At 41.7% G+C, this 10,584-nt stretch overlaps 1 protein-coding gene and 1 long non-coding RNA gene across 2 annotated transcripts; both read left to right on the top strand.

Moving 5' to 3' along the window:
- Nucleotides 1-4,551: 4,551 nt before the first annotated feature.
- LOC127312041 (uncharacterized) lies at nucleotides 4,552-5,382 on the top strand. The gene is made up of 2 exons (XR_007858094.2): nucleotides 4,552-5,212; nucleotides 5,290-5,382. It is a non-coding gene; the product is annotated as an uncharacterized lncRNA (long non-coding RNA).
- A 4,024-nt stretch (nucleotides 5,383-9,406) lies between these two features.
- LOC127315419 (uncharacterized) lies at nucleotides 9,407-10,171 on the top strand. Its single transcript, XM_051345909.1, has one exon. The coding sequence runs from the start codon at nucleotides 9,407-9,409 to the stop codon at nucleotides 10,169-10,171; it is 765 nt and encodes a 254-aa protein (XP_051201869.1).
- The last annotated feature ends 413 nt before the right edge of the window (nucleotides 10,172-10,584 follow it).

Here is a 10,584-nt window from a genome sequence, read left to right as displayed (position 1 = left end):
ACCCTCACATACACATAAGGCCAATTTTGCAAATCATCACCAAAGTCCACCATTGCTTGATCCATTGGTTGTAGAATACTTATATAACATAAACAAACACAAATGCATCAAAGGAACCAGAATTGAATCAAAGAAAATCTCAAAACCAACATACATATGATAATGGTCGAATTGGAGTTTTATAAAATGTTCCTCACTTTACCCCTCTGGTTTGAACTTTTCTTAAACCAAACTTGGTCAACACTTGCCATGTCATCCAAGACCTTGTCAAAGTGAAAAACTTTGATGTTGACCACCCATGCTAACTTTGACCAGGTTGACCAGAATAGAGATGACAAGAGAGGACTTTGAAACAAAGTGAAGATGACCCCATTTTTGAAACTTTGCAAATCAACTCCAAAATGAACACCACCACCACCATTCTATCACATTAATTATATAATTGAGTTGCACCAAAAAGAATTCCAAAATTCATCAAAAGTGTTCTTGCGGCCATTGTGTCGAACACCTGGTGGGCAAACTTCCAGAATTGTGTTACCCTCTATTACACGATGGATTTTAGCCTAAACCAACTTTAAATCGTGATGATTAGCTTCTCCTGCATCCCCTGCATCAAGCCTAGTCCTTGCCCTCTTCGTTTAAAGTGGAGAAAAGGAGAGAAAAGCTCCATACAGTACCATGCCGACCACCTTTGGCCACCATCTCTCTGGCCTCCCTCTCTCATCACCTCCTTGTCCTGGAGCATCTACACTGCACAAGGACTCTGACGGTGCACGGCCAAGACTCGCGCGCGCACGGCATTGGCCAGGAGAGCCGCGTCCAAAACCTTGCCAGTGCACGCCAGGCACGCGGTGAGCGCGCTCTGGGACGCGCCAGTACGTCGCGCGATCGAGCACCCTCGTCCTCCCCTGCAAAGGCTACCACTGCGTCGAGCATCTCCTCACCACCCTCTAGCAGCTAGACAACCTCCATAGCTCGCTCCTGCACCATCGCCGTCGTCCTCATCGACTTTCGGCCGCGTGTACTGCCGCACTCGATGCAGGCTCCCGATCGATCCCATCCTCCTTTCTCTGCGCCCGCTGCACCTTGAGCATTGCCAGGACGACGCCTACACATAGCCGTCCTCGCCTTGCCCCTTCGAGCACTAGAGACGCCGCGCCATGGACGCTCCTTCACAGCACCCGCCGGCCACCTCCCCCGCTATAAATAGAGGAGCCCCGAGCCCCAACTCTTCACAGCAACTCACTCTCCTCTCATCCTTGCCTCTTCTCCACTAGTCAATTAGACCCTACCTCGCCGGAGCACCACCAATTGCAAGACGAAGCCCGCTAGTACCCGGAGATCAGCGCCGCCGATTGACTCTTCCCCACGCCTCGCCGACGGTACCAGGGACTTCCTCATCGACGTCAACCTCACCGCGCACCTCGCCCTCGACCGCCGGAGGCCTGGTACGCTCGCCGACCCCCTAGGCACGCCGGCAGATCGTCGGGATCTCGTCGGAGACGACGGTGATCCTCGACCACTCGATCCTTTTCTAATCCGACGGATCATATTAAGCGTACCGTTTCGCTCTGTTACGAGCCACTGACGGGTGGCCCCCACCTCGTCAGGGCGGCCCAGTTGCACCAGATGCTTGTTGGGCTGCGCAGTGTTGATTTAATTCGTTTCGGCCCATCTGCTCTTCCCGCCAAGCCCAACTAGGATGGGTTCACATTCGCCAAAGTGTGCATAACCCCAATATAGCACTAAACATGCAGTCTTGTGTTCCTGGTTGCTGCAAATCCAAGGCAAGGAGTATTTTTTATGGGTACATAATTCACACCAGCTATCTACAGGTTTTCAATTTTTCACTTTGTTTACATGCGGTGAGTAATTTTGTTTACTTCCTAATTGCAGGTTTTTGTTGACAAGTGGAGTAAATGAATTTGTTGACAACACTCAAGTACAAAGCTTTGTAGAGTAGATCTTATCTTCATGATCGAACACTGAATTATAGCAGTCCAAACAACTATGTGGGGCAATAAGAGCTTACAACTGCATTCAGGAGAGTGTAGTGTGCCTACAATACTCTCCTTCTCCTTCAGTTAGAATATTGCATTATTCTTTTCAAAGAAAGAACAAGTACTAATCTTGTAAATAATGATGTACATCAAAATGTTAATTCATTTATATGAATCGTTGTAGCGATTTCAGTTAAGTTTACGGTTCATGATATCATATTGTTTTTTTTCTTAATTAACTACCCCGTCTTTTCCGCACAAGTTTTGTTTTTCTCTCTTTATATCCTAGTTGTAATCTTGTGGTAGCGTTACCACTTCAAGAAATTATTTTCTACATTTACCCCGTAGTTGTAACACTGTGACGAGTTTTACCCACATTCCATTAATTTGTTCAAACTGAAAGCCTAGACCAGCTTATTAGGATGACATGACAAATGTATGAAAGATAACTCTGACGTGTAATCGATAGAACGTACCAAAATTATGTCAAATATTACCAAACCGACGGAAATTGTATGAAATTGTGTAATTTTTCCCAACATGTACACAAATTCTCCCAAATAGAATACCATGCACCTGTGCACGCTCGGGGGAGTGCTGTACACCGATTTGGTCGGTGTGTACGGGCCACACCGCACACTCCACCGACCAGGCCGGTTAGTTGGGCCGTGGCCCATTAGTAGTAGGTACGGTTTTTTTTGCTGTTTCTTTTTTGTTAATATTTTTCTTTTTTAATATCTAACTTTTAAAAATATATTTCGGAAAACGAATTTTCAAAATCTGTTTGTATTCGAAATTTTGGAAATTTTAAAAATGTTCAGATTTTGAATTAATTTTTTTCGAAATTTGAACATTTTTTCAAATTTGAACGCTTTATATATTTGAACGGAATTCAAATTTGAACGCTTTTATAATTTGAACATTTTTTATATTTGAATATTTTTCACATTTGAACGGATTTCAAATTTGAACAATTTTTTGTATTTGAACATTTTCAAATTTGAACGAATTTCAAATTTAAACATTTTTTGTATTTAAACAGTTTTAAAATTTGAACGTTTTTAAAACTTGAACATTTTTAAAATTTTCAACATTTTTCAATTTTGAAATTTTTCTGAATTTTAAATATTTTCAAATTTGAACAAAAATAAATATAAACAAAAAATAAAAAAAGAAACAAAAAGGAAAGAAAAAAAAAGAAAAAAAAAGAGAAACAGAAAACAGAAAAAAAAAGGCGAACTGGGCCGACCAGGCCGGCCCATACCGCGCGCGGGGGGTGTGCGGCGCGCGGTAGCGGCCGACCTGGTCGGTGCATAGGATTTGCCCACGCTCGCGGTCTCCATCCGCCGCCAAGGAACTCGAGGATCATGCCGAGTCCGTGTTGTTTAGGATGGACATCGCAGGCGAACCGAAGAATGCAAAACAAAGGGGTGTGCAAGCAGTCGAGACCTTAAGAACTACATCGTGGTGCGTCTCTCAAACAATTTAGTAGTACTTGCATGATTCATCATTTATCCGAATAACCAAAAGATCTACTCCAATATACAATATAAATATATTCTTCTGAATTTCTGATGTAGTGTTGTTTGTGCCCTTGACATGATTTAGGAAGGGAAGCTTAACGGTTGGGTGCTCGATGATTGTGGCGACTGCTCCGTTGATCGGGGATGCCTTGTGGACGATCATCCGATTGATGTTGATGCGTACATGTACAGGTATGCTGCTGCTTGCAACTTGTGTTCTTGTCCCGATATTAACTTCCCTTCGACTTTGAGAATTTTTTTACTGCATCAACATTCAGAGTTCATTTTATTTCAAAAATAATTCCTTTCTTATACAGAAATTGAATCCTTATATTTGATAAAGCGTAGACACGTTGAACTGAGTTTCTCATCAATTTGCAAAAACATGGCAAAATTTTACGACGAGTCTCAGAGACGACTAGGATGGGTTCACATTCGCCAAAGTGTGCATAACCCCAATATAGCACTAAACATGCAGTCTTGTGTTCCTGGTGGCTGCAAATCCATGGCAAGGAGTATTTTTTATGGGTACACAATTCACACCAGCTATCTACAGGTTTTCAATTTTTCACTTTGTTTACATGCGGTGAGTAATTTTGTTTACTTCCTAATTGCAGGTTTTTGTTAACAAGTGGAGTAAATGAATTTGTTGACATCACTCAAGTACAAAGCTTTGTAGACTAGATCTTATCTTCATGATCGAACACTGAATTATAGCAGTCCAGACGACTATGTGGGGCAATAAGAGCTTACAACTGCATTCAGGAGAGTGTAGTGTGCCTACAATACTCTCCTTCTCCTTCAGTTAGAATATTGCATTATTCTTTTCAAAGAAAGAACAAGTACTAATCTTTTATCTCTAAATAGAAGCACCCCACTAGAAGGATTTTTCTCTCCATGCAGCTATGCCACATCACTTGCCTATTTGTCTCAACATGAAACTGTCCACGTCATCGATAAAGCCCAGCTCATCGACCGGTTCATGTGGTTCTTCTTCCAGCGCCTCATTTGCTTGGTGTGTCGTCGTCTCCATTGATTAACACTGTTCATCTTCTCTTCTTCCACTAACTGAAGTAATTAAAAGGCACTGATGGATTCACCTTCCTCTTCTCCTACTTTAAAAAGGATGCCGGGATTGCAGATTGTTCATCTGCCCCGAAGCTAGGCATCAATCGATCCAGGGAGCAACTCTGCTGAGCATTAGCGCAACTGCACAAGGCATCCCGTCACACGTTGGGCATCCTCCACCGGTAGTGTGCGTGACCACTGTATACAATTTTTGCTTCTATCTACATCCATCCCATTCGGTCTATATTTGAGCAGGTTTTGTCCTGCATGAGATCTCTGTCCTCCGCAGGAATCAAGACCCGGCGAGGCAGGCGCTGACTCAGATGAGGCGGTCACTCACCAAGATAACCCATACTTCATATTCCTCTTTTCCTCTTCCTCACTTTTCTGTCGTTTATCTCTTGCACTACAGGTATTCGATGATTTGTTCGTCATGCCGATCTGTTGACTTCATTGAACATATAGCCTCATAAAAAACCTGAACGGCCAAGAATGCAAATGTATCATGGTCAGATGGTACCATATGTTGTCTCAAAAGATGTCAATCCACAAGAGCGATGCATTGTATCAGTCTATCAGACATGAAAGAAAAGGGACCAGTTCATGTTCCATGCCCTTCAGGTAGAAATTTGCCATATTTAAGATTCCTCACTCACATTGGAAAACTGTTTCATGCTAAGAAATTGTTTGGCATACAGGTAATATGGAAAAATATATGGTTCCATAGTTCTTCCGAAAAAGCCTTGTGAGGGTTATAGCTCATGTGTTTGAAGTAATGTACCGCCAGGTCATCCGTTGTTTATTTTTACTTTGTTTATTGTAGTTGTTCTTCTATGATTTTGGTCCGATTCTAAACTTTGCAATATTACAATATGAGATGATCTGGTTGAAAAAGTTTCATTCATCTGTTTGCATTCTTCATGTTACCTGACACATGTATAGTGATTATTGTTCAAGTAGGGAACGAGTCTCCAAGATCACATTTGGCTCTGGTCTTGGAATGAATGCATGAGCCGGAACATGAAGTCATAAACCAATGCATTATTTGTAACTTGCATCCTTGGAGGCCTACGGAGATGTCATATTAGAAAAATACTTCGATGTGCACACCCCAGTAACTGGAGTACTGGAGTATATGTTTCCTGTCAAGTGACCAAAGAATAGAGAAGCCATTCAGTCACAAATTACATCGTGGTACTTCTTGAATTTTTTGCCGAACTGTTTGCTTGGCTGACTTCTTTTACTGTGTGAACTGTCAACATGATATGTTGTCATTTAAAAGGAAGTAGTCTATATATAATTTCATATATTACTTCAATGAAATAATTGTATTTATCTAGAAATACAAAAGGAGCTACAATTTTGCAAAGATTGGCATAGAAGTGCTTTTGAAGCATGCCCATATGTCTGGAAGAAGTGCTTTTGAAGCATGCCCATAGTGGCTGGAAAGAGTTTTTTTCCTTGCTACGGAGGGTAAGAATTTTATATATATTCACCTGCAATATTGGTGCATATTTTCACTCTGAAGGTTTCCAAGTCAAGACTAAATGTCTTGCTTTGTCTTCATTTTTCAGTTATTTTACAATACACTTTTTGAATCTGCATTGCCTCCTTATTAATCTGAATGAGGTGAATGTTTAGAGGCCCGTCTGTGTTCCTCTTCCATGTGTTATTTTTTGTAGTTTTGGTACGCTACAAGTTGCAGCTCAACTGAGATTCAGCACTACGGGACATATGCAGGTATCCTTTAAAATGGAAGTATATCCTCTAAAATGAAATTCTTATGTCTCATCTAACCATGATTTTTATGTTGTTCGGGAATCTGCAGCAATGAACGATGTTTAATTGTTGGTTATGCCCACAGGCTATGATTATGTCCATTTTAACCGCCAAGGATGTTAACAACGAAATTCCCATCTCTATGCCCTGCTATATATCATACACTATTTGGTTCCTTTATCAAATTAAATGACTCCTTCCGAGTTTCTCTACTTCACATCATACATGATGCTACACCACATGAGAAGCTTTATCTATATCAGTTAACTCGATTTGAAGTGTTGTGTCGTTAGACAAAAGATACACATGGATGAAACAACTCACATCTTATGAGCATAATGTCATATTTTCCTGTGTCATGCCGAATTGTTGATTCTTCATAGTAAGATTTTAAAAAGTGGTATGATAATATATCTATGCTGATATATTGGTAATAGCAAGCCATGTTATACACAAACAACTACTGTGTCCCTCTATTAATTTATTAGTTCCCGCTCTAATTGTGTCGCCCCTTTAGTATGTACATTTTTTATAATGTTTTACATATAATTTCCCGCAACAACGTGCGGGGTGTCATCTAGTCTTGTAAATAATGATGTACATCAAAATGTTAATTCATTTATATGAATCGTTGTAGCGATTTCAGTTAAGTTTACGGTTCATGATATCATATTGTTTTTTTTCTTAATTAACTACCTCGTCTTTTCCGCACAAGTTTTGTTTTTCTCTCTTTATATCCTAGTTGTAATCTTGTGGTAGCGTTACCACTTCAAGAAATTATTTTCTACATTTACCCCGTAGTTGTAACACTGTGACGAGTTTTACCCACATTTCATTAATTTGTTCAAACTGAAAGCCTAGACCAGCTTATTAGGATGACATGACAAATGTATGAAAGATAACTCTGACGTGTAATCGATAGAACGTACCAAAATTATGTCAAATATTACCAAACCGACGGAAATTGTATGAAATTGAGTAATTTTTCCCAACATGTACACCAATTCTCCCAAATAGAATACAAGCACGAGCTGTCTATTTAGTTTACTACAACGTCATCTTGACAAATAGGTCCACCCCTTTTTATAAAATGAGTAAGGACTATAAGTCTATAAGGAAGACCCATACAATCAGAACCTTAGTAATGATATAGTTACAAACTATGGCATGAGTGGAACGATGAAACAAAGCCTTGAACCCCTCACAACCGTGACCTTCGCGGTGGCTACTATTGCGAGAACTAGATGATAGCCCGCACCGTTGTTGCGGGACATTTTATTACAGTTTGTTATTTTATTATGTAAATGATCCTTCCTAAAATAGTTACAAATAGTTACGTGCCACCTATGAAATAGTCCAATAAAGTTAACTTTTTTTGCAGGTAAAAAGTTAACATATATTCAGAGAATAAAAAAATAAGTAAGGTATATAAATGTACATCCAAACAAACCTTGCAGTTGTAGGGTGCTTACAGAATACTGTATGGAATACATAGATCCTACGAAGTAAATTTTTTATTGGTATATATATAACAAAGTAGTTCATCTCCATTAAAGATATATTTCTCTCAACATATTAATTTTTCGTGCAACCATGTTTACTTCATCAACCAATGAGTGGAGATGACTCAAGCTTTGATTTACGTACTCTTCTGCAGTAAATACTCCATATAATCAGAAATTGGGCACTTGAAGGAAAGCACCGATTCTTCCATTGTCTAGTAACTCTGAACTGAATGCTGACGTCACGCTAGAATATTTCATAGGGGTAGCTAGAAATGGGAATTGTACGCTGAGACCAGGTGCCGTCCAGTTTAGCCCAGCACATGACTTCCACTAACAAAATGAGATAATTTCAGAGGAAGTCCTGACCGATCATCGCATATCAATCAGAAAGAAAGAACACCAAATTAGCTTTTTGATCTAAAAATATATGAGGAGATACTTGGTATCTACCAGCGAATTGCTATACGATTCATGCGACAGTTGCCAATCTGTACTAAAGGCGAGCGTCCGTGCAGGACGACCTTGGGGATTTTTTTGTATGAAATACCAATACCTGAGAAAAGTTAATCCATGCTACAAATAGGAAAATGATTACCTCTAATGCATGATACCATCGTCTTCATGCTTCCCTACCATCATTGATAAAACATTTGGAGAATATATTATTCATCAATAGCACCGGACCACCAATGTCTCTTCTCACTTAAAGCATAACATGATGGAGCTTGTTGAGAAACCTAGCTGCAGTGCTGCTCGTCCAAATCACATGCTGACGTTTTAGACGCGGAGTTGTCCAGAAATCCGTCTGGGCGGAGAAGGCAGGGGTTTCAAGTTCCTCACCACCAACAGTCTTTTCGAGGAGAAATATGACAGCCTGTATACCCATGTTAGGTGTATCCGACGAGAATGGAGCGGTTTAAATAGGGAGAGTATGTCCATGGAATACATTAGTGGAGGGTAAAATAACTCCATCAATCTTGATTGCAGTAGTGGAGGAGACGAAGATGAAAGGATTGACTCCCGGATGCGAACAAACAAAAATAAATCAATGGTTGAGGAATTAACCGAGCTGATGCTTAGGATTGCTGTCGAATGTGAACATACAATATAAATCCAACGTGACATTTTGTGTGTGGTTGAGGTGGCAGGATTGAAGACACGTGGCACCTTAGGATTGCTTGGATATGCTTGATGAGGTGGACAGCTTGCATGTCAAGAGAAATCACTTAGTGGGTTGCTCCTATTTAGTTATTATAGATTGGCAATGGGAAGAAATCCCACTTTTGGGATGCCTCTTGGCTTAATGGAGTGCACCCTAAGGATATCGTCCTCTCATCTTTGACATCGCCAGAAGGAAAAATTGCACGGCTTCAAAAGACTTGGAAAATGATTACTGGGTCTCTCAAATCAACACCTGAGGCGGCCTATCTGTACAACATATTGCTCAAATTTTCCACCGTTTGGGAGAGACTCCAAAATGTGCAATTGGTTTTGGACACCCTAGATACAATTACTTGGAAGTTCACAAGCAATGGGTCCTACTCGGCTAGCTCGGCCTAGCAACAAGATGCAACTTGATGACGTGATCCTACCACAGGAGGAGTTCGTGATTCTGCGGGAGAGCGCGCGGTGGATGGCGGTAGTGAAGGTACACACGACAAAGCACTTTGGAAATCAACCTTTCTTCCAAAAGATGGATATTTCATGGGGCTTTGCGACGAAGTGGTCGATACGGCCTGTCGGGGAGAACGTGTTCATCCTCCAGCTCTCTTGCCTAGGCGACTGGAACATGGCCATGCTGGAGGGCCCTTGGATCTTCCATCAGCAAGGAGTGATGCTGGAACCATACGACGGGATTGCTGACCCAAAATCTGTAGTACTCAACCGGATCCATGCGTGGGTTCAGGTTCGAGGAATTCCACCGCTTTTTCGGAAGGATGGGATAGTGAGAGAGATGGCGGCGTGCATTGGAGAGGTGCTCAGCGTCGATCTGTATGCTCTAGGCGAGAGTGGAACAAGCTTTGTACGGGTTCGAGTTAAGCTCGACATCAGGAAACCGCTCACCCGAGTGGTGGGTTTGCACCCGGAAGGGAGCGAAAGAATGACCTTTCAACTTCCATACGAGAAGCTGCCAAAATTCTGTGAAGTTTGCGGAGTTTTTGGACATGGTGATCTTGAGTGCGGGGATGGAGTCCATGATGAGAGATCCAAGCAATACGGGTCATGGATGACCTCGCCGATGGAAGATTGGCACCCGCTGACAAGGTATGGAATTGTCAATGCCTACAAGTTGTAGACTAGGGTTTCATGGAAAGTAGAGGGCAAGTAGATCTCGAAGGTTTTAGCCGGAAAAGTACTTGACTGCTAAAAGCTAAGGTTGTGTTGACAATGAATCGATCCTCTCTTTCTCCCTCGACTCCCCGTTATATAGGAGGCAGAGCTAAGGGTTTCGTGATACAAAAGTTACAGAACAACGGGAGACTCTTTGAGTTCATCCCGTACAAATACAAGTCTCTATTCCTAATATATCTCTAACTCCCATATCGGTGCTTTGTTGGGCTTCCGGGCTTCGTAACCTTCGGGTTGTGGGCCTTCAGTAAACCCCGGGTACCATCTTCGGCAGGCCCATCGGGGATGCCTATGTCTCCCGCAGTCCTCGAGGGTGCGTAATAGAGCCCCAGTGCATGAAGGCGGCCACAACGGCTGCGG

The sequence above is a fragment of the Lolium perenne genome, chromosome 7, assembly GCF_019359855.2.
Source record: "Lolium perenne isolate Kyuss_39 chromosome 7, Kyuss_2.0, whole genome shotgun sequence".
In the NCBI taxonomy this organism is placed as follows: Eukaryota; Viridiplantae; Streptophyta; class Magnoliopsida; order Poales; family Poaceae; genus Lolium; species Lolium perenne.
This window is presented reverse-complemented; position numbering and strand designations above follow the sequence as displayed.

Excerpts from the sequence above, each read along its gene's own strand:
- LOC127315419 (XM_051345909.1), top strand. The coding sequence starts at position 9,407 with ATGGGTCCTACTCGGCTAGCTCGGCCTAGCAACAAGATGCAACTTGAT.